General features: G+C 34.7%; 1 protein-coding gene across 1 annotated transcript in view; it reads left to right on the top strand.

Moving 5' to 3' along the window:
- The window catches only part of LOC148956860 (uncharacterized), a 161,120-nt gene that overhangs the window by 20,757 nt on the left and 114,904 nt on the right, over window positions 1-25,459 (top strand). Inside the window, exons 3-4 of the mRNA XM_089092306.1 lie at window positions 19,519-19,749; window positions 21,935-22,101. Coding sequence (XP_088948432.1) covers window positions 19,519-19,749; window positions 21,935-22,101 — 398 coding nt within the window. The remainder of the gene's footprint in view (window positions 1-19,518; window positions 19,750-21,934; window positions 22,102-25,459) is intronic.

The raw sequence follows: 25,459 nt of genomic DNA, 5'->3' as shown, positions 1-25,459 counted from the left end.
AAAACAAGTGGCAGAATAGATGGGAAATATATAATTTGGGCTATATATTTTTACATAGGGGGAGGGGGGGTAAAGTATTTGGACAGTTTGAAGTCAGAAAACAATTCTTACTTCATAATATGCAGAATGTTTGTACCTAACACATTTTGGATGCAGACCCGAGATACTTTACCCCCCCCCCCTAATGTGCAAATATGTATCCCAAATTGTTTCTAAAGTAATGAAGAAACCGGTTTGTTATCGAGTTTTGCACATCGTAAACTTGAGTGAGTGGTTTATAATACATAAGTACCGGAATTTTTCATGGAGAGAGCCGGATTTCCAGGCATTATTTAAAAACGATCAGAAATTAAATAATAAAAAACAAGTTCTTCAAATGAAAATAAGGAGCAACATCAAAACTTAGAAAGGACAGAAATTATTACGTATATGAAAGGAGTTGCCCCTTCCACAAGACTTTGCTCTTTACGGTAAAGTTTTGACTTTTTGTCCTAATTCTCTTAGAACGATTCCTGAAACGCAATGGCCGTTTAATTTGAACAATAAGCTTTGTTTTAAAGTTCTATAAAAAAAAACTTTAGCGTAAAGAGCAAGGTCTTGAGGGGGAGGCAACCCCTTTCATATACATAATAGTTTCAGTTCATTATATGGTTTGATGTTGGTCCTTACTTTCAGTTGAAAAACTTTTTTTTTTAATTACTTACAGATAGTATTTGTTAGTGGGAAACATACGGAACAAGTTTTTTTTAAAGAACATACGCTTGCTTAATTTCTGATTGTTTTAAATAATACCAGTAAATCCGGCTCTCTTCATGAAAAAAATCCAGTACTTGTGTATTATACGCCACTCACTCAAGTTTAAGATGTGTAAAACTCGCGAACAAACATATTTCTTCGTTACTTTAGAAACGAATTTGGGCTATACATTTGCACACTACAGGGGGGGGGGGTAAAGTGAAGCGGGTCTGCATGCAAAATGTGTTAGGTACAACTATTCTGCATATTATGAAGTAATAATTGTTTCCTGACTTAAAACAATCCGAATACTTTACACCTCCCCCCCCCTTATGTGCAAATGTACAGCCCAAATTATATATTTTCCATCTATTCTGTCACTTGTCTGTGTCTTGTCTCGCGCTAAGCTGAAAGAAACTATCGAAGACACCGGTTTGTTCTCGAGTTTTACACAGCGTAAACTTGAGTGATTGGCGCATAATACATAAGTACCAAAATCCCTTCCCATTACGGAAAATAAAAAAAACAAAACTCAAATAAAATTCTCAAATTTGGAAAGCCTTATTTTCCATGGGGTATTTTCCGGGGGGAGTACTTACCTTGAGGGGTATTTTCCGTGGGGGGCAAAGGCCGGGGGGGGGGGGTAAACCGTAGAACCATGAGGAGGATAGCCCCTCCACAATCTCGCTCTTCACGCTCACGTTATTTAGAATTTCCAAAAAGCTTCTTATTCAAATTTAACGAACCTTGTGTTTCACTTGTTGTTCGTAAAGGATTGGGATGCAAAGTCATACTTTAGCATAAAGAGCAAAGTATTTCAGAGGGGTATCCCCGACATCCCACCACCAGAGAAACTTCCCTCCCCGAAAAAAGTCTCTACTTCCCAATAGCAAACGCCGGCCACCGAAAAAAGACAGGGAAAGATAAAAAAAAAGACCGCTAAGATCTTTAGATGCATCAAACGAGGCATGCTCAATGCCGATAAAAACTAGAAAAGAACAGAAACGTCTAACAGTAAGAACAAAGGAATTACAACTAATCAAGTAAAGAAGAGAAGAGGAAAATCAGAATTGTTCGTCATTAAAACTAAAAATAACTAAAATCTAACCTGCATTAGGATGGACTTTTATTACCTGGACAGGGTTGGAGTAGCTTAAATACATTTGTTTTTTTTTGTGCGAGTGGGGGAGGGGGGGGGTCAATTGTTTTTGGTTTTCTTTAAAAAAAAAAAATTGTTTCTAGTGTTCCTAACTCTTCTTGCACTCTTCTTGTTGTTCCATTCTTCCGGTTTCGTATTGCTTTCGTTTCATTCTTTTGTTGTACTATAATATAAATGAATAAATAAATCTTAAAACGAATAAAGCTTTTATCAAGTTCTGCTGGGTAAGATTGTACTTTCTGAAAAATAAATTTTCTAATAAAATTGTTCTTCGTTTTTTTTTTGGGGGGGGGGGGTCATTTCAGATAATTCGTTAAAATGAATTAAAAGGTATTTCGCAATAAAACTGCTTATAACTTAGTTTTTACGTTCAAGTTCTTTAACTGAAATTAAAATTGCACTGGATTAAAATGAAGGCTCACTTGAATTTTTAAGTTCTGCTGGGTAAGATAAATTTGTTTTGTAATATGATTATTTTTCTTTTTCTTCTTAAATTTGGGAATAAGTGTCATTTGATATAATTTTTTAAAATCGAATTAAAAGATGTTTTATAATAAAATCGTTTCTAATTTATTTTCGAACTCTTAATGCTTTAATGAAATTAAAACTGCTGTTAATTAAAATTAAGACTGATTTGAAATTTGAACTTCTACATAGTACTTTCAATAGCGCTTGTAATTTTTTAGCTTAGTTAAGAAGTACAGCTTGATTAAGAAGTACAGCTTAATCAATTAAGAAGTAAAAACGTTCAGTTAAAAAAAAAGTGTCCAGTAAACTTTTGGTCTTTTCTCTCAGGTATTCAAACTCGAAAATGGAGTTTCTCCAAATGCATTCATTCACGTTGTTAAGCATACAACGTTACCACTATCTATTCCAATTGGAAATTTTCCCCTGTAGAGGATCAGGTTAGAATAAGACACCGGTGAATTCGGTTATAGTAGCTGTAAGAAGTTCGAACTTGGGGGGTTAGGGATCAGAATGTTTTCATGAGAATATTTTAATGCCTACATATTTAGCATGTATTTTCATGGGTATTTGTTTAGCCTTGTGACGCATAATAAGGAGACATGTTAAGAAAACAATTCTTACTTTAAAATATGTATAATGATCCTAGTTCTTATATTATCCAACGGGAGAACCTTTATCATCAAGTCTTTCCTCTAAAAATCCTTCTTTTTCAAGCTTAAAAGAAATTTTTTCCGAAACCCATGCTAAAAGTACCACGTTACTTAAGTCTTTTGAAATTGCCACTGTAAACTGCCGCCAAATAGTTTTTTTTATAGACAGAGTTTAGTACGTGTTTAGCGGTTGTGTCAAAAAACATGTTTAAAGAAACAGTATTGGTAAATTGAAATTATAGAAATTGTGAATTCTGTTTTAAATCATGCCATTAACAAAAAATTTATGTGTTTTATGTGACAATAAAATTATGTCTTTTAGACTAAACCATCAAGGTGAAGGTGCTCATTAAAAAAAAACTCATTAAAAAAAAATTCCGTGCATCTTTTGTAACCTAACCTAACCTGATAACTTCAATTCAAAATCAACGGATTTTTTATATAATTTTTTTTTATATTATTTCATTTCTTTTCAATGAAGTGCATATTTTGTATTTTCGGCTTTTTGCCGAAAATACAACATTTTGATTTTCGCCACTGCTATTAATATTTTGTATTTATGCCACTGCTATTCGCCCTTAGCCACTGCTCTTTAAAAAAAAAATATTAAAAAGACTGGCATGAACTCTATCTATAAAGCAACTTATTTGGCAGCAATTTCAAAATACTTGCGCATTTAATTTCAATCAGGTGATATTTGGAAACCTTTTTTCTTTTGAGGATTTTTAGCGGAAAGACTTGATGATAAAGGTTCTCCCGTTGGATAATATAAGAACTAGGATCATTATACATATTTTAAAGTAAGAATTGTTTTCTTAACATGTCTCCTTATGATGCGTCACAAGGCTAAACAAATACCTTTTCATGTTTATCATGAATAAGTACAAATTAAGCTGTAATTTATATCCTTCAGACTAATTTGCAGAACTGTAGAGTCGGTCCACTTTACCATCGACGAGCAACTCCGACTCCAGACAGTTTCATTATATATAATGAAAACAAAAATTATTGCTCCGATTCCTAACATTTTCTTCAAAGAAGTAAGAACTCCGACTCCAACTCCGACTCTCAACACTCATGAAAATCTAGACAACTATGATTTGTAATTATTAATAGATACTCTCCAAAAGTGTAAAATTATTAATTTCTATATAATATTATCTAAAATTTAAGGTAATAGTAATTTCTATATAATACACAAGCTTTTAAAGTACCAAGGACACCTAAAATGAAAACTAATTCATTAAAATGGTCAAGTGCAAACTTACACAGCCATATACATAATAAATGAGTGTTTGAAACTGATAAATCATTTTTTAAGGAGAAGGATCGCCCGTTCATATAACGTTTTCGAGTGCAAAAGTTTATTGACAATGTCAAAAATAAAGAACATGCACTGTTGAATATTAGAAAATTGTCAAAAAATAAAAAAATCATTTTAAAGTCTTAAAAAGAGTTGTTTTCTTGTATGTTCTGGTAAAACAGAAACCGGAACCTAGTTCAGAAAAGCTCTTTTCTTTGAAAAATACTTTTAAGGAATGCTTCTTGAAAAGAGCTTGGCTAGGCTAGGCCTAGTTTTGATTTTACTAGGATTTTTGGCATTCCAGGATCTTTTAACCATGAAGCAGTGTAAAGGTAAATATTAATGATTCTAAAAGAAAGTATCAATATATAGGCTACCCTATTGGTATTTTTGCAGACCTAATGACTTCCACTGATAACCTACCTTATGTAGTCTAAGTTAAGACACCTAGTAGGCTGTGTGATTTGCTTGAATATTTTGATATAAATCTACCTCATAGTTACTATATAATAGTAGCATATAACTTTTATGCTTTTTTATTATTAGAAATACAAATTACTTGGGTGAGCACTGTTTGACTAGCACCTAGGCCTATTAAAGTCATTGGTTCTATATACTCTAAGCAACAAATATTGTCATTTACTCTTATAGGTAAAATTCTACTTTAGCTACTTTTGACTATCTTGGAAAGGGGTTAGGTTAAGAAAATGAGACTTTCATGGATGGGTCTACAGGCTAAAGTATGTCCTGGGAAGATATTTTGAAGTACCCACCTCCATTCCTACTCCCTCTAGAGGGTCCTGACCTTTAAAAATCTGTGAGTCATAGAAGTGAAACCATTCAAAATAGATCTTCTGCTTAAATGAAGTACAACAAAATGGTTTTCAGCTTCACAACTTTGCTCAATCCCAATTTATAAGGTTTTAAAGATATGCAAATACATTTCCTAAATTTTGAAAATAAACTATTTATATGTCTTAAAATTCTGCTCAAATAACTGAAATTGCATTTTCAGAGCTAATGCTAGAGAAAAAGAAACTGATAACTGAAAATTAAGGTAAAATGTTGTTTTGTCAAAATTTCAATGGGTATAGACCTGTCATGTAGGCAAATTTCATGACCCTCTAGAGGGAGAAGGAGTGGAGGTAGGTACTTCAAAATACCTTCCTGGGACATTCTTTAGCCTGTAGACCCATCCCTGAAAGTCTCATTGTCCTAACCTAACCCCTTCCCAAGATAGCCAAAAGTAGCTAAAGTAGAATTTTACCCTCTTATATACAAAGCACTATAAAATCAAAACAATAGGCAATATTGTGTTTCCTTTAAACATGGAGAATGATATAAAGTCTTCTCTATGACTTTTTAAACTCTATGACTTCTCTATGACTTTTTTAGAGAAACATGAATAAAGTTATACAGAATACTTTTTGGTTTTCTTATTTAATATATGATCCACTAAAATGTCATACACAAGAAATTACATTACCCCACTGATGCATAGAGAAAACAACAAAGTCATACAGATGGCTTTTCATAGTTCCAATTGCCGTTCAGGCAACTTGGTGGTCACATATCAATCCTAAGACTTAGTCAACCTACCTGAGAATTTATTTGGCCTGGAAAATTGGGCTTAGAATATTTCTTCATCAGCAAGTTCCATAGACATTGTCTGCTGTGAGTCAGCTCAAAGGTCATAGTCATCTCTATTATAATTGAAGTAGACTTTCCGAGTAAGTCTGTCCGCCTAGAGTCTAAGGCATTTTGACCAAGTTTTAGGATTAACATTACCACTAAGTCACATGGACTTGCAGTCCTCAGTCAGAAAACCCAATCTGTAAGCCAAGACAGTTACACTAAAACAGAGTTAATTGAAAATTGGTTGACTGAAAAGTTGCCTGGCCTTGTGTGCAAACAAGTGACATAGGGTCTACCCGCCTAAACTCTTAGACAGGCAACCCAGTTTATAAGCTCAGACAGATACACTAACACAAAATTCATTCAAAACACTTACACTAACACTCAATTCACTTGTTGGGTTCACTAACAAATTCACTCAATTCACTAACAAAAATTCAGTTACACTAACACTTGTTGGGTTGACCCAACAAGTTGCCTGGATTTGCAGGTGAACAAGTGACATAAGGTCTGCCTGCCTATAGTCTCAGGCAAGGGCAGCTGAGTTTTAGGACTAACATATGAGCATCAAATTGCCTGGACTCACAGGCAAACCAGCAACAATAATAATAATCGATTGAATTTTCAGAACATATATCCTATAGGCCTTCAAAAAATTATGGGTATTTATTAGTGAAAAGGATGTCACACTGTTATACTAAAGCAATGCAGGAAAAAAAGGTACTGTTCTAATATCTGGGGAGCATACAAGAAGTGAAGTTTGGTTAATGCTAGTGAAACAAAACAAAATAGGATGAAAATATAATACTTTAGACACAAATTTTGGCTGTATATTTGCACATAAGGAGGGAGGGGGTAAAGCATAACCTATAATAAATATATAACTTAAACTAACCTAGGTACCTTTTTTCCTCCTAAACCCAAAAAAACTAAAGCTTGAATATAGTTCCTGGAGTGAGAAACCCCTTGTTTATAGATCATAAGATAGGAAATTACTGGGTAATATTATCTGTTCTTGGCTTTTCTCAAGTTGCATTCTTGCATGTTGCCCATATATTAGAACAGTACCAAAAAAAATTTTGTGAAACAAAACGGGAATTATATTAAGAACAAAATGAGAGAGTCATGGCTTCTCTGAATGACAAATGTTGATTAATTAAATCAATACTATTAGATCATTATCTGTCATTGTTATTATGTAATATATATTATTGTATTATGAATCACATACAATATATTATTGTATTGTTTGTACTTGCCATTCTACACTGTTTATTCTAATTCAGCATTAGGCCACATAATTTTGGGGTGCCAATTATGTGAGGGGGGAGCAGTTGCCTCAGTTAGACTTTGAAAAATACCTTCTTATTTCTATCTTGCTACTTTTTATTTTATCATCGCTAACTGGTTATTTTTGCCCCATTTACATTTTGAGGATTGGAATCACTGACATAATTACCAGGTACAAATCATCAATCAGCACAACTGGGTTATATTTTGTTTAGTGATGAGCCTGAATAAAAGACTCTTACTTAGTTACTTCATAATAAATAAATTATTATGGTTATTATGAGATATGAGATATGAGATATACATTTATTAAAAAAGAAAACAAACACTATTCGCCTTTCGCCTGCCAAGAAAGACAATAAGCTTGAAAGGGCAAGCGTGGTTATCACTCTCAGATAATTAAAATAACATTCATACCTTGCTACTAAACACAAAATAAAATTATCTGATGAAGGAATAAAGGAAAAAAGAGAGAAAGAGGAAAAGACAAGAAGTAGATAGAAAAAAAAAGAAAAAAGAAAAAAAGAAAGCTAAATCGGGGAAATACCTTAAATAGAATGACAACCTGGAGTGGGCATAACACCAAATTCACTCAATAGATAAAAGAAACCTCTTTGCCCGTGACTTGAAAGCCGGAAGACTAGGCGCATTTTTCACACACTCGGGCAATATATTCCAAACATGGGGACCATAATGGCGAATCACAAAAGATGCCCGAGTGGTGCTCCCAAACTCATGAGTTAAGTCATCAGCTTTTCTTGTATTATGATCATGAAGGCCTCTATTAAAAGTAAAAATATTTTCAAAAGCAGGGGTGAGCAGCTGATTCAAATATTTATACGAGAAAATCGCGACATGGTAATCTCGAATTTGGGATACATCCATTAACTTATTCTTTTTAAAATGCTCATAAGCAGGAACCTCATCAGAATCATCAAATTCAGATAATAATTTTACAGCTCTATTCTGAAGTTTTTGTACTCTTTTGAAACATGTAACAAAATTACTTGCCCATATAGAGCATCCGTAGCTAATATATGGGTAAAATATAGAAAAATAAATCATTTTCAGGATTTTTTTAGGACTAGATTTTTAATTCTTTGCATCACCCCAAGGCCTTTGCTTAATTTTTCAGCTATTGCACTTGAATGGTTTTTCCATGACAGGTTTTCATCAATTAAAAACCCCAAATACTTCGTTGTTGCTACTCTCTTTATCACATTTTCTTGAACCGTGATATGGTCATTTCCAGAAATAGACGAAAGTCTAGAAAATATCATGAAAAAGGTTTTAGAAAAGTTTAGGGTTAACATATTTTGCTGAGAAAAAGTTAGAAATTCAGAAACCGCATTATGAATTTTATTATATAAAACATCAAGTGAAGGCGCTGCCAGAAAAAGCAAAGTGTCATCTGCAAACAGGATGACACCAGCCTCTGACAGGTAATGTTTCACTCGATCAATGAAAATAATGAAAAGTAGAGGTCCCAAGATTGACCATTGTGGGACCAAACACTCTATTTTCTTTTTTTAAGATAAAAATTACTCATTCTTAACTATCTGATACTGAGTGTGTAGACACGATTAAAACCACTCCAGATTTGAACCCTTCACCTCAATCAAGTCTAGAACTTGAATAACCTCTGAGTGGTCCACGGTATCAAACATTTTTTTCATTTCTAAAAACACACCCGCGGGCATGAGACCAGCTTCAAATGCATCACTAATACAATCAACCAATTTCAGAACTACTATATCCGTAGATAGGCTTTTTCTGAACCCAAATTGATTTTCCATTAGAATTTTATTCTTTTAAATATAATAGCTTAACTGGGCATGTACCACTTTCTCATATAACTTAGAGAAAAATGGGATAATAGATATAGGTATATATATAGGGTTATTAGACTTTGAAGTTGATACCACAAGCCTATGCTTTACTCCCCCCTAATATGGAAATATATAGCCTAAGTCAGCTTCAATCATTAGTCAGCTACATATGACCTATTTTTCTCCTTAGCCAGTGATTTAAAGAAGCAAATTTTTGAACATTGGGCTACTAGGTTTCTATGGGCTGTTCTGAGCCTTCTAGCCCCTTCAGGGATCAAAATTAATAGTCACTGTCAAGTGATTATTTAATTATAAAAGAGCATTAAAAATACTCATTATTTTGAATTGTGTTGAAATGCTAAATTTTGTTGAAAACTTCAGTCTAGGCTATATACCAAAAATATTGTGTTGATTTATAACTTAGGGTATATTTTCACCATTATGGAGGGAGGGAGGGGGGAGTCTCGATAAATTGAGCAAGATATTGATTTGCCATGGAGTTCTGATTATACGTGTGTATATTTTTTTTGGTCAGGCAATCTTAATATTAAATTAGGCTAATCAGAAAGCTTTTTATATATATCTTAACTTAGATGATAAATTTTTTTATTATGCCCTTTGCCTATCACATTTAAAACAGTTGAAATGGGTTACTTTGATATTGATTGTTTTTTTTTGTGCTCTTTTGGATTCTTAAAAAGATATCTTGTATTAAAAACAGGTACTCTCAAGGTACTATCACTTAAATATAATATCTCCCTATGGCGCCCCCTCGTCTCTCCTCTCTTGAGAGGATACCGTCGGTGCTTTAAATAACAAAAATATTTAACTTATTGGCACCCCTTCTTTAAAAAAAAATCGAGGTATTATGATTTAAATATTATAGCTCACTACTCCCCCCTCTCTGGATACCACCTTGATAAAATACCGTCTCTGCTTTAAATTAGAAAAAAAATTGGGGATCCCTGCTTTCAATAAAAAAATTTCGAGATTTTATCATTTAAATGTAATACTTCCCTCCCCCCCTCTGGATACCACATTGATAGGATTCTGTCTCAGCTTTCATTAGAAAAATAAGTTACTTAATAATTAACTAGGTCACTATATGGTTCAAACAAACACGCAAAATAACGTTAAAAAGCTTAGTGTTCCTTGAAAAAAATTGAGGGTATGAGTAAGGGGGTACAAAGAAAACAAAAAAAATTTAAAAATTAATCAGATATACCTCAAATCATTTGAAAAATGAGTCATATATTTGCCGTGGCATTCAATAATATCCAAAGAATACAATTAAAAGGGAACACACACAAAAACCAAATTAGGCCAGTGGCCTATGAGAAATCGCAAAATACCCAAGACAATGAACAAGTCCTAATGGGGGGCCTTGGGTCTATCAAAATATTTCAATGGTTTCCTAGGGAATTTGATATCATTTTCTTCTATCTCCATTTTAAATGAAAAAAATAATTAACCTTTTGTCATCCCCGCTTTCAATAAAAAAATTAGGTATTATCATTTAAAAATGATAGTCCCCTACCCCGCCACCTATAGGCAATAATTTACAATTTATTTTTGTATCATATCTTTTAGGTAAGTTCCAGTCCAATCTTTAATTCCCAAACCCTGTACATAGCTTAGTCTATAGCTAAATTTGTCACAATAGAAGGTTTTTTTGGGGGGATTCAACTTGAAAATAAAATTCTTGACTACAAACGATGTAAGAAATAGCGATTGGGAAACTGCATTCGAAATGATTTGAACTCATTTCATAAAGACGATCCTGTTTTTTGTCAACATATGAAGAACTGTGTATATTGCAATATTTGCAATTGCATATGTCTCTTTTTTATGCACAGTAACAAAAGAGACGAAAATTAATGAACAAGAGAGTAGTGGAGAATTATGGCATGCCAAGTAATATTTGACAGGGAAAGTCACTGCTGATAAATCGCTAGGGGTGGCACCGTGATTGCGTGGTTTTTGGGGATTCGGGGAACCAAATTTTTTTTTGGGGTGACGTATAGATTTTCGGGGAAATACCCGAAAAATCGGAGATAGTACAAGCCCTGCTTGATTTCTAATCAGGAAAATCGAAATACTAAACCACACAAGAAGGAAAAGCTCCGAATTTGCTGTTGACGCAATAAAGAATTGCCGCAAAATTAATTTGAAATCGACCGAACGCCGCCGCCTCTGTTGGCGGCGGCGTGCCTGCGGCGCGCCGTTGGCATTACGACACTTCGGTGGCGTCAAGCCTCTCGTCGGCGGCATTTGGTCTATTCGCTAGCGCGTCGTCGGGGTCTAGCTGGAACAAGTATCCTGAAATGGTATCTTGCATACCATCTAGCGCTTGGTCATCATCAAAATATTTTCTGACACATCATAATAGTCACTTTCTAAACTTGAGGTCATATTTTTTCACAAAATGTATTTTCACTAATATATATATAACAATCAACAGATTTTGTAAATTTGAATTTTCACAAATGAAAATCAGTGTCGGATTCGTAGGAAATAGTTTTCGCTAATATTATTCAGCTCCGAAGTTTATCGTTGTTTTATTATTGACAACACTGTTATGCGAATTTATTCAAACTAAAAATGCTAATAGCAGCTAAACAAAAACTCGTAGGAAACCCGGATTTTCAGGTATGAATAGACCTAAAATAGATTAAGAGGGCTAAATGTGTTTTCATTTTGGTGTCCTTGGTACTTTAATAATTGTTTCATCTTGAAACGAATTTCTTGAAAGGAAATTCTCTCTTGGAGAAAACGACAGGAAAAAGATCGAAAACTTTAATGAGGTTATTATTATAGTTGAAATGATAGTTTTATATATATATATATATATATATATATATATATATATATATATATATATATATATATATATATATATATATATATATATATATATATATATATATATATATATATATATATATATATATATATATATATATATATATATATATATATAGTATACTATATATACAATCATTGAAAGGATGTTTATCTTTTAAGATTTAAATACTGTGTAATATAACATAAAAATAATTACATTCCAATATGTACATGTCCTTTTTCAATGACGTAGTTCAATAATAAATCAAAATATGATAGCGCTCTCCCCGTAAAGCTCAAGTACTTACGGCCAACAGTGAAGCAATTGAACAAGCTAGAGAGGTCAAGTATCTTGGCAGTCAGTATCTAGACAAGGGGGTCACTACCCATTGACTTAAGGTTCATCAAAAGTATGCCCACTCTTGAAAAAAAATTTGAAGTGGTGAAAATTTATAAGTATTGTGCAACAAAGGGTCTAAATTTGGCCGAAATTTAGAATCTGATAAATTTCATTTTATTTATTTGAATAAGAATGAATTTGGTGGATGACCTAGAACAATAATTTCTGGTGCGAACTACCGTTAAAACGTGTATTTGTCTTCTGAGTCGCCTCTCATGCACAATTGCTAGTAAATAATTAATTTTGAAAGGCTGTCTTAAGCTGTGAAGGCTGTCTTAAGCTTCCAAACATCGGAATGGGAGGAATAGAAAAGTATTGTCTATGGGGAGGGGGGGGGTGGATACCCCCTTCGCCGAAATCAACTAAGGCCTCTTCTTAAGTACTAATGATACTGAGCGGACTGAATAAATTAATAATAACAATTATTTATTATTGAAATGTCTCAAATAACTAGTGTGCATTTCCGACTAGTTAAACATTAAAAGAAATATTAAAATCAAGCAGATGTTTTTCCGCATATGAGGGTGGCTACCCCTTCTTCAACCATTTTCTCATTATGCTCAAGTGTTGTAGTGCTTTGAAAATACTCCCCAACCGCGTAAAACGCACCCCCCACCGTAAAATTTCCCCTGGACAACTCTCATTTAAAATTCTCTGTGCTTTCATTTGAAAAAAAAAATTGTTTAATTTCTAATTGTTTTCCCGATCTTTCTGGAAACCCTCATCATTCTCCGTTGAAAATTGCCCTTTGACCCCCCCCCCATGAAAAGTTAAAGTTGCTCCTGCTTAAATTCCTCCCGTGGAAGCCCCCTCCCCCCCCCCCCGAGAAAATATCCACCCCGAAATATTTCCCCCGGACAATTCCCCCAGAACATGCTCTCCTCATATAAAATTGAGCAGCCAAAGAGAAAGCAAGACAAATGAAAAAAAAACTCCCTATATAAATTCCAACTACCCCCTCCCTGTGTCAAATTCTCCCTGGGAAATTCCCCCAAAACCACCCTCCCCTCTGAATAATAATCATATATTTCCCTATAACAAGTGCTATATTTAAAGAATGGGCAAATTGCATTACTTACAATACAATATCTTTCCCCAGGTGTTGTGTGGCAAGAGTGCCGGAAGAAAATTTTTCCTTTGTTGTAAGTTTATATTAGATACATTTAGGAAAAAAAATTCTAAAATAAAAGTAGTAACTAAATTTTATTGCAAAACGAAACAAAACTTTATGTATTCAAACTCGAAACAAAACGCCCCTGATGTCGAATAAACTAAAAGAATATAAAAATGAAGAGAGTAAAGTATTACAAAAAATACATAAAACAATAGCCTACCTATGAAAAATAAGATATGAACTCCCAATATTCAGTCCTATTGAGCAATTCAATAGGGAAATTTTTTAACGATAATAATCAATGTTTTTGAACTTGGTTATCGAACACCAGCACATTCAATGCCTTCAGACCCAGTGATTATAAAAAGTAAAGCATTTTCAAAGTAGTTTGTTAAATGTAAAAAATTAAAACTAAGATTGATTAAATAATAATAAAAAAAAAAATGAATAAAGAGCGTTATTGAAAAGGGCTGTAAAATGTTGAACGTCACTGAGTTTTATTGATATTTTTAATTTAATTTTGAATAAAAAAGAAAAATATATTTTAAACCTTAATTATTAATAAATTTAAAAAATTAATTATTTTAAAAATTAAAAAATATAATAATAAAAACAATTTCGTTAAAAAAAAAAATATGAACAAATTATATTAAAACATAAAAAAAAAAAACGAATCGGTTCAGGGAAAAAATACAGAATTAAACATTTCTTATTATACTGGCTTCACTTATCAGCCCATGGGCACTCGTCTATATATTTAAAGATTGACGTCGTATTTTTAACGAGATTGCCCCTTTTTTAAGTTGTTTGCCTATTTTTTCTATAATTAGGCGAATCTTCTTATGTACTAATAATTTGGGATGTTTAACTTCGAACTCAAAACAAATATATATTTTGAATCACCATAAACTGCTGATTCCTTCATTTAATGTTGTCAATATTTAGGTTCTTATACTGTGTTATTAATAAAAATCGCTATTTACTTACCATTCATTGCTATGAAGAATTCGATTTATTTTTTACTCCAACAAAATCATATAGAAAAGATGTTTGTGGAAAACTGAAAAGGGATCACTCAGTCACAAATTAGAATTATATTTTATATAATTATAAAATATAATCCTTATATTTTTCTTATTAAGGGGCAAAACCTACCGACAGGCAGCCAACCATGGGCAACCCACATTTTTCCCATCGTTATCCCTATCTCTTTCATTCGGTTTCCTGATAATTACTCTCTAGTCCCAAGTTTTCGGGGGAGGGGGCGGGGCATTCCTCTTGTCGGTACCCATGGTGTGGGGAGTCATTCATCTTCAGAGGTATAGTTATTAGATCTTTCAAAAGGCTCAAAGTTTTCATGGGATGTCTTTGGGGAAAAAGGGGCATGGGTGTCTAGTTGCCCTCCAATCTTTTTGTCATTTCTAAAAGACATTGAAAATTAATTTCGATTAGAATGAGCCCTCTCCCGATCTCCTAGAACCATTACTTTGGTACGATCACCCCTGGGAGAGAAAAAACAAGTAAGAACAAATAAATTTACGTCGGGGATCTTTCTTCTGGCAAAAAATACGAAAATTTAACATTTTTGTAGATAGGAGCTTTAAATCTCTGGAGTAAGGTGCTCTTATATGTTGAATCTGATGGTGTGATTTTTATCAAGATAGCTTGACCTGTTTGGGGTGTTTCTCCCCTTTTTCGAAAATCATGAAAGTGTCAGTTTAGTACCTTACCCTTATCGGATACATCAGTATCTAATATATCCCCTCTGTCTTGATACTAAGCCCTATGTGTAAAAAATGGGTAAGCTACATAATTTAGAATCTTTGGCACAGGAGGTTTGGAGAGAGTGTCAAGTCATCTCTTGAAGCATAGTTTTCGGACTTGAACGTTAGCCTATTTTTAACAAATAACCTATCTAAATTCTATAACACAAAAATGATGTTTTTTTTTAAATTTGATTTTCTTTTCTGAAAGACAGAGAGGGAAATCGTTGGATAAAAGTGTTTTTTTTTTATATTATAAAGCGTCTACTTATTTATTTATTTTATTCAACGCAGGAGAAAGCCATAGGCTTGTCGCAGTACAAATGCAAAAAATGACAACTCAGCAGCAACACTGCAAAACACAAAAAAGTTACTTCATGAAAAAAACTATACAACTAACTATATTACAGAAACTGTTTTTCATAGAACTCAGTCTCAACGAGAGCACTCTTAATGTTTGCACCGTTTGCAAAGGAACTACGGTATCAGGTAAACTATTCCAAAGTTTTGTTGCTCGGTTAATAGAGCTGCATTGACTATTTTCTTGTGCACTCGTGGTTGATACAGTTTATACAAGTTTTGTCGAGTGGCTGAATAATGACTAAGCTTGAAGATATCAGCCCATTATCAACATTATCAACACCCTTCATAACACCATCCACATTATCAACACCCTTCATAATACGGAACGTATTAATCTAAAAACTGCAAGGAAGGAAGTCCCAAACATTGCAGTCGGCACTGATACGATAGATGACTCAAATATGGCACGAACTTTGATGCCCGATGCTGAACCTTTTCAATTTGCTGCGAGTCACGTTTCCATGTTTGATACCGCACAGGGCAACAGTATTCTACCACCGGGCGTTCTATTGTCTTGTATAGTGTCAGAAAAGTTTGAAGGTTAAATTTCCTGAAACTTCTCTTAATTCGAAGCAGACCATAATTAGCATTTCGCGAAATTATTGACACATGCTTGTGAACTTCAACTGGTTATCAAAGCGAATAACTAAATCCCTTACTGAATCCGCAGATAAAACAGGTGTATCATCAAGAAATGAAGTACGAAACATTTTTGATGGTTTACGAACATGGAGTTCGATTTTCACCAATCATTTATTGCATTCAGATCCTCTTGAATAAGGGCGACGTCTACCTGGGAGGTGACACTTTTACATAGTTTTAGATCGTCCGCAAACAGTTTGACTGTGGATTGACGAATTACTTCAGGCAAATCATTGATAAACAAACAAAATAACACTGGGCCTAAACAACTGCCTTGTGGCACACCACTCAAAATCGGGCTCTCACTTGAAAGTGCACTATCGACTATAACTTGCTAGGAGCGGCCTGACAAGTAATCTTTAATCCACGCTAAAAATCTGCTGCCTAGCTCATATTTTTCACGTTTTTCAAGCAATAAACTAACTGAAACTTTGTCAAACGCTTTACTGAAGTCAATGTACAAGCAGTCCGTATTTCAGCCATATCAGCCATATTTTGGAAAATCTTTTACCGAAATCAGCCATATTTTGGAAATCTTTAGTAACTTCTAGCAACTGCGTATAGCATGACCTGTTTTTTTCTGAAACCATGTTGTGACAGATGCCATAATTTATTTCGCTCGAAGTAATCCTGCATCCGATATACAATAATCTTTTTAATAACTCTCAAAAATTGAGGTGTTTGAGATTGGACGATAATTTGCAAATTGAGACTTAGATTCTCCTTTATGGAGTGGCTTTACGACCCATTTTTTCCACACTAAGGGACATTTACAACTCAATAGACAACGGTGAAACAAAAACGCAAGAGGTTCAGCTAGATACGTGGCTGTCTTCCGAAGAAATGTATTAGAAATATCATCTATATCTGGAGCTTTATTAACGGAAAGGTCATGGAGAATTTTTAAAACCTGCCCTGAAGAAATATCAGACTCATCGAAAGGCACTTTATCTGCTGAAAAAAATTTTGTAAAATGGAGTGGACTGCACGCATGAACGTCATTTGGATTTACAAAACTGACGAAAACACTTGATTAAACACATCGGCCTTTTTCTAATCATCACTCTTTAAATCACTAGCAGCTGGGCTATCAAATTGCACGAATCAGTCAAGGAATCAGCTTTGTTTCTATTAACATACTTCCAAAACTTCTTTGAAAACCCTCGAATGTTATTAATGATTAACGATTCGAGTGATTCCTGGTTTACGCGAAGAGATCGAGTGGCCCGATTCCGAGCCCTTTTATACGCACACAATGAGTCTTTTTTTTTTCAACATATACTGTCTCCATTGTTTATTTTTGTCGCTACTAGCATCAAGTACAGATTTTGGCAGTCGTCTTCTTTATCTTGTACCTTTTTTTATGTAATAACCTGGAATGAACCTATCACTTGCTTCTATAACCTCTCGGATAAATTCAAAAGCAACATTCACGTCTGCATTACTAGACTGAACCTCCTCAACAATAGAAACGGAACGGATAAAGTCTTGAATTTCATCGTGTCGACCCATACTGTAGGACTAATGATAATAAAATTCAGAACCAGAGCTCACCGCTGCACTTACATTCATTGATAGAGACATAACTACATGGTCATAACTACATGGTCTCTTTTACCTAGAGGTGGCAGCATCTTAAGGTCTTCTATGTCATCTGGGGTTTTCGTGATCGCCAAGTCTAGTACATGAGGAGTGGAATCACTTCTGAGTCTTGTGGGATCAGCAACAATCTGGTACAGAAAACTATCCTGTAAGGTTTGCACAAGGTTAAACGCAAAACTCTGGTCCGTCCCTGACGTAGCTTGGGATGGCCAGTTGATATCGGGCGCATTGAAGTTACGAAGAAATTTTTTTTTCAGGAACAGACGAAAAGGTACGACAGATAACTCAGCTGGCGGTCGTCATTTAACATCCTAATTTCTTTTCTAGAAAGGCTTCGATATATGCCCACAATCCTCAGATTTTTGGATACCCCCGGCAACTTAACTTCCACACTAACTGCTTCACTTAATTTACTGGTAAACGAAATATCATTTTCTACATATTTCAGTTTTGACGACAACGAAACATAAATACAAACTCCTCTTTTCGAATGCTTGTTTTGCACGATACTATAACCACTCAGTTGACAGAAATGTGCTTCGGGATCGAGGCAGTACTTCGGAGGCACCTCAGTTACGATAACTATATCATGTTTCTGGAAATTTACCAATGAATACAGTTCGTCAAGTTTGTTTGAAAGTACATCGCCATTCTTATACACGGAGATTATTCTGCCATCTCAAGCTTGGAGGGGGACGCTTGTCCATGATTTTCCAGGAGGTAGCAAAAAGAGTAAACGCGAGCTAGCTTAGGACCAAGTCAACCTCGTCTGATTTTCCAGCCAACCTTTCCAGCACTAACTTTCGCATTCAGTTCTTCTTTCAGCATGTCATATTTAAGCATATTTTGTCATATATTAAGCTCAGGAATTCTTGCCTCTGTTGCAGGGAGATTTGTGGTGAAAAACAGACACGCCGTGTCTCTCTCAATAGTTGTCTTAAATATGAGTTTCACAAGCCTGTATTTTCCTGCTTGATGTTTACCTAAACAGACTGTAAAACTACACTTTGACGTGCAACCTTCGAGAAAATCTTCATTAATCTGCTTCAAGTCGGATTCGTTCTGCTGCTTCCTGCTTTTTGAGTTCGGGTTCTCCGGCAAACCAAAAGCAATAAGATTTTTCCGTTTTGCGGCCTGGCCCGACAGAAATTCACCACAATTCGGAACCAATCCACCCTGGCTCCCTCAACCAGCAGCTCTGTCACAATTTTTCGCAATTTTTTCAGAGAGCTCTTTTTCCAAGGCACCAAATTTTTGCTCTAGAACGGCTGCAGCATGCTCCCGAACCTCTGACACACAACACTTTTGCACGTATTGGGGTAAGCAGCTAATTAAACTTCCCATTTTAGAACACACAAATTATGTGTTTCTAAAACTTTACTTTTTTTTTACTAAAAGACAGAGGGGGAGAGCGTTGGATAAAAGTGGAATTGACTTTCAAGAAAAAAACCGTCTATAACATAACCCGTTTTATAACATAAAAATGATGGGTTTTTAAAACTTGAGAGAGGGTTGGATACAAAAAAAGTAGAATTGATTTTTGAGAAAAGAAGCCGTCTACCCATTTTATAACAAAAAAATGATGTGCTTTTAAAGCTTGATTTTCTTTTCTGAAAGACATAGGGGGAGAGCGTTGGAAAAAAGCGGAATTTATTTTTTAAAACGTCTAGCCATTTTATAACATAAAAATGATATGTTTTCAAACTTGTTTTTTTTTCTAGGGCTGTTAGCACTTTGTCGAAGTTGTATCGCGAGGCAAACATGTATGTCGACAAAGGGGACGAAGAACGCGCTTATATCCTATTCATGAGATATTTGTCACTCATTGAGTTGGTCCAACAAGCAAAAGAATATAGGCAAGAGGAAGTTTCTTTCAAGAACTCAGTAGGTGTGAAAGATCTAACCTTTGCCATGAAAAAACTTGAAACTTTGTCTATCTCCCTTGAAGAACGGTGAGCGCTTTATCATTATTTTTTCTTATTTTTTGTTTGGCTGATCACATAGATGCACAAGCTTGTCCTCACACTTCATGGCGTCAAATAGGCTGTCACTGCAAAATTATGAATTCAGGGTTGTATTGTCGTGTTTTTTTATTTTTTTATTATTTAAATTAAAAATAGTATCTTTTGATAAATTATATTCACAGAAATTTTATTATTTTAAAAATTAAAATAAATTTTTTAAAATTTAAATTAATTAAATAAAATTAAAAACGCAGAGCTGCGACTTCTCACTAATGCGCAAAACTTTTTTGCTATGAAGAAGAATCTTTCAGAATGAATCTTGGGACTAATTGAGTCCCATGAGATGAAATAGAGGCATATATCAGGATTACGGATTGATGAGGGCCTTGAGGAAAATGAGAATTGAGGAGAATGAGCAAAAACTAGAGTTTTATATGTTCCGGCTTGAATTTCCCAAGATCTTATCCTCAATTCTACCAAGATTTGTTCAAAATTTCAATTTTGTGAGCAATAGTAAGTTGGTTCATTAAAGCTGCTTCTATTCCCCCTCCCCCAAAGTTTTAGCTGGTGGTGCCTTCGTTTTGAGCTGTGGGCTCTTCTAGCTTTGGTGATTTGTTTCAGAATGTGATAACACTTTCAGGAGTGCATGTGCATCTAGATCTAATCCTGAGGTAACTAAAAATGAGGAATCAAACAAATTAGAGATTTATTTTGTCTCTATGGATATCCCCAGAAATTTCTTTATTGGTGAATCTGGGAAGTGATTTCTTGCTTCAACAGTGACGTCTCAAATTGATTTAGAAACTAATTATCTGCGATTTTGAAAGGATTTTGAAAGGCTTGAGGGGGCAAGCGCCCCGAGGGCCACGGCTGAGGGGTGGCAAAACAAGCTTAAATTGTAATATTTTTGTGTAAAAATTGTAGTATTTACGGTATTGGTAGTGTGGCAAGGGTCTACATCCTCCCCCGAGAAAAGACTTTACTCCGGCTCTGTTTAATTCAAAGAACAAAGTCCATACCTTCTTCCACAACCTTACGACGAATTGAAAATAATTTGCCAAAGATAACCTTCATCTCTGTAGATTATACCAAATAGTCGGCCTAGTTCACGTATCTACTATATCTCACAACCGAATATGTCGATTAAGTTGAAACTATCCAAAATATTAAAGGGGAATTTGAACTAAACCGAAGTGCACCCTGAGCATCCAGGTTGGCCTAAGATCATGTCTACAAAATCTCTTGAATCTCTTAGGGTATTAATTTCAAAGTTTTGAAGAATGTTGAGAGGGTGTTGCACTAAATCAAAACGCACTATGTGTATCCTGGTTGTCATAAAAACGTGTCTCCAATATTTTAGGAGCGACTGAGAGTTGGCTAGTGCTTCAAAATTTAAGGCAAATTATGGGGATTTTAACTAAATCAAGAGAAAATATGTGCATCGATTTTCAAGAGGTCGTGTCAGTAATATCTTAAGAGTGCCTATGGCTATTCAGTTGAAACCTTCTGGAAGTGTTTGGAGAGACGTCGGACTAAATAAAAACAAACAATGTGCATATGGATTGTCAAAAGGGCATATCTAAATTAATTCAGGAACGGCTTTGGCTATAAAGTTAAAACTTTCAGAAAATATGAAAGGGTGGGGGGGGGGGTAGAACGAAACCAAACACAAAATGTGTATACTGGTTATCACAAGGGTGTATGTTCAATATATCTGGAACAACTAAGGGTAATACGTTGAAAATTGATATTATTGTTAAGGAAAAGGTTAAATTAAATCAAAAGACAGTATGTGCATCCAGCTATCAAAATGGTGTATCTGCAATATTTCATGGATAGCTATGGCTACTAAGTTGAAACTTTCGGGGAATGTCGAAGAGGAGGGGGGATCTTGAACTAAATACTGAGACTGTGACTAATAAGGTTGGCAAATGATAATTTCAACCAGAAGGACTTTGTGCTTTGAAAACTGGACAGAAATTTATTAGCAGCTATCTGTTCTCCCGAGTGAATGGTTATGGCTGAGGAAGTTTATGGCCACTTAATCACTTTCTTTACTCTTCTATATATTTGAATAACTTTTTAGACACTGCTGGAAGTTGGAAGGGTCTTATTTCTCATTTTTGTTTATTTCTCATTTTTCTTTTTGTGATTGAGGTATCTAATTTTGCAGTTACAAGCAGCTGAGAAAAGAGCAAGAACTTGCAGATCAGGTCGAACAGTCAAATATACTTGACGCGTTGAAGCCACAGTCTAAAGCTGCCATTGAACAAGAAAAGGTTTTGGGGATCCCTTTAATTAATGGAGTCCCTGCAAATCTCGGAGTACCTCAGGAGCATCGTAAGTCAAGATGAGAATAAGATTCTTTATTTTTCCCATTTATAAGTCTTTCAAAATTTGTTTTAAATCTAATTGTAAATATTTTGTAATAACATTTATGTATATTTTTATGCTCAATATTTTATCATTTAATCTCCGTGTTTAATTATCATATTTTATTTATTTATACGATTAAGTGTGGGGAGCTTTGGATTTTTTTACTCAGGGAAAGCTGCACTTTTTATACTTTTCACTAATCTCATTTTTGTTTAGGGTCTTAAGTTGATGGGCCTACAAAGATTTCGATTTAATGATGTTTTTTTACTAAATTATATTTGAATGATAAAGTGTAACTTCGTAAAATTTAGAATAAGTATTATAACGTTCCCCTGGCTGTGTCTTTTTTTTTTCCAAATAAAATGATTAAAAATATGAGTAAATATTAATATGCATATATATCAAAATTGGGCTTTGAATAATATCAAGAACACATGCCATTTTCTAAAAATAAGATTAACAGTTTGTGATGTTCTTGTACCTCATTTCTCATTTGACATTAAAAACTGGTATCTACTTAAAACAAGTAAATTCTTACCACTAAGTTACATAGACTGTCTAGGCGGAAGTCATCACTCAAAATGTAATGGCGCAGCAGCGTGTTTGGGATATGCTGTTAAAAGTAGAAATCAATCCTCAAAAAGTAACAGTCCTCTTTCATTTGTGTCAAAGTTGTTCGAAACAAGGCTTATCGCCTTCAAGCTGTAACAATTTTGTTAGTTCTTGCCCTCCTCATCGGCTTGTTTCTTTACCCTGGAATCTATTGTTTTTCTGCTTAAATTCATTCATCGGCGTGTGCTCTTAGTTCAGTTCTGACTGATGGTACTTGCTGAGCTACCGGATTACTCTTTTTTTAGATTGACACTCTTTTTGTTTATTTTTTTCTTTTGAGTCTGCGAAGATGTGTACTTGAATTTGGCGAAAAAAGACCAGTGCTTTCACTTGAAAAGTCTGACAATTTAGTGCAGAAAATCTGAATATTTTTCCGACCCCGCACTGGTTCGAAATCCAATAAATTCGCGACACCAACCAAAAATCTGAAAAAATACTAACGCAAAGGATGAAGCTTCTCATTTTCTATAAAATTGTTATAGAAATATGCTTTTGTTATAGGCTTTTGTTTGTTCGACTTTGACTCTTTTTGCCCTTCTTTTTGCACTCAGCCACGCAAAAAGTTTCTTGCCTCGCACAGATTTTACAGGTGGTATGCTATGAACCATGGACTTTTAGAACCAGTCAAGTACTGATTCTTTGCTTAGAATATATTATAAATTTCTGGACCTTGGTAGAAGAACGGATAATCCTTCTAAGAAACCAAAATGCCCTGAAAAATTACAAAAATACTGTGCTACTCATGAGCATTCATATTTTGCTATCAAAATCGGTATTAAAAATCAGACTAATAATTATAAACAATTATGGCAACCTATGGGCATACTTTTGCATGCTCAAAATAAAAAAAGCAGTGTAGCTCTAGCCTTGTAGGTACTACAGGTTCTAAGGGCTATGCCCAAAAGAGAGACTGTCTGATGCAAGAAGTATAAGAAAAGTTTATTGATTATCAGCTGTGGACTTAAGCTCCACAATTTTTGTTACTCATGATACACCTGAAGCAGTTGGAAAGTAATACAAAACAGCTTTTTTTTATTCTTTTTGGGAATAACATTTGCGGTTTATATTTTTCTTATTCTCCTCACCTCTGTTCATCTAGGCCTAGCTGGAGGCAAAGCTGTACTTGCACTAGACTAAACGCACTCGTTTGCCATCACGTATGTTTTCACAGAATTGAGTCATTTCAAAAGGGGGCATAGGACTCATGTTTCTTTCTCTTTTTTTGCCTGGCTCTTTTTTTGGCTTGTATGATACAGGTAAGGATAACACTTTTGAGCGAACTCTTATGATTTAATGTTAACATTTTTCAAGGTCAGAGACAGCCGCTCTACATTACAACAGTGTTCGAAAATTTCAAGGTCAGAAGACACTACACAATGGTGATTACGTTGAGAAAATTTTGCGCAGTATGTGCCATTTTTATTGATGGCCCATGACGTCAAAATCACTGACGTTTGTTACACGTGGAAGATAAAAAAGCTTTAAATTGTGCCATTCTTCTATTATCTTTCTTCCCTCCCAAGACGGTGCCCTATATCTCAGAAGAATCTTTTGCTGAAGACTAATTGGACCCGAGTCCAAATCTTTCGCAGTGTTAAAGGTTCTGCACAACGTAAGCAGTTCATCTTCAAACGAGAATCATTCCGTTATTTGCTTCATCACCTCCACACATGGCATGCGAGTATATTCGTAGACGACTTCTATTTCAGTTTAGTCTGCTTTTGTGCTCAGGTTTGACTACAAGGTTTGATGAGACCCGTGAGCTGACAAGTGAGCACACATGTTCAATTGGAAGGTATTCTATTTCGCTGTTGGAACTGATATTCGAATGTGAGGCTGATGTAACGTAGCTATTCTTCACAGAATTTGGTTTCTTGAAAGTATCTCTACCTCTAATTTTACCTTGTGGAACAATGATTTTAATTTTGGAATATAACATTAAAGTATGTAAACAGTTAAAGCCCAGAAATCAAGGTGAATCCGAAGCAGTTTATTTTTATATGCTTACACTACCCTGTTGTTTGCGTGAGTGGGATCGTCTGCTGCTACTGCTTGAAAGTTGCTACTTTGCCCGTCCCAATGATGTGGTAGTCGCTCAACAAACGCCCTTACAGACAACGTGTTTGACCCAGGACCTGCATATTCAAGACTGGGTCTGATAGAATTTGAACTCAGAACACCTTTTGGTACTTGCTGAAATGATTACATTCATTATGACGCAGATTTTTCAGTTGCCTCATCAATTGTTTGCAAGCATAGGGAGCAAATAAATGAATTGAAAGGCTCCTTCACCTCACAAATATCACAGATGGGAATTTGTCTTTGATTCTGCTCACAACCAAGTTATCATACCCTTAGACAGTATTACACGTTTCCACATAGAATATAGCCCAATTCTTGGTAGGTATATTTTGATCTTGAAGGATCTTAAGAGTAAGGTAAAAAATGACTTCCGTATTCCCATAACAACAATATATCACATCTGGAAGGTCTACTTGTATTTTGAACTCCTTATTGCTGAATAAAACTGCAAGAGCAAATTGGTTTTTTGCACTCAGATCAGTTGTTTAAACAATAATGTGAGAAAAGGTGGCACTCTCAGTTGACCGAACAAAATTTCATTGTAGTGTGGTGCTAAAGCCTGTCTGACCACACATGTCTCATCCTCCTTGCCCAGCCTAATTATTTCTGCAACAGCCTTGTGTGAATC

This window comes from Artemia sp. Qi Xiang Cuo, chromosome 1 (assembly GCF_049724085.1).
Source record: "Artemia sp. Qi Xiang Cuo chromosome 1, ASM4972408v1, whole genome shotgun sequence".
Taxonomy (NCBI): domain Eukaryota; kingdom Metazoa; phylum Arthropoda; class Branchiopoda; order Anostraca; family Artemiidae; genus Artemia; species Artemia sp. Qi Xiang Cuo.
Note: the sequence above shows the minus strand (reverse complement) of the source record. Positions and strands in the feature narration are given on the sequence as shown.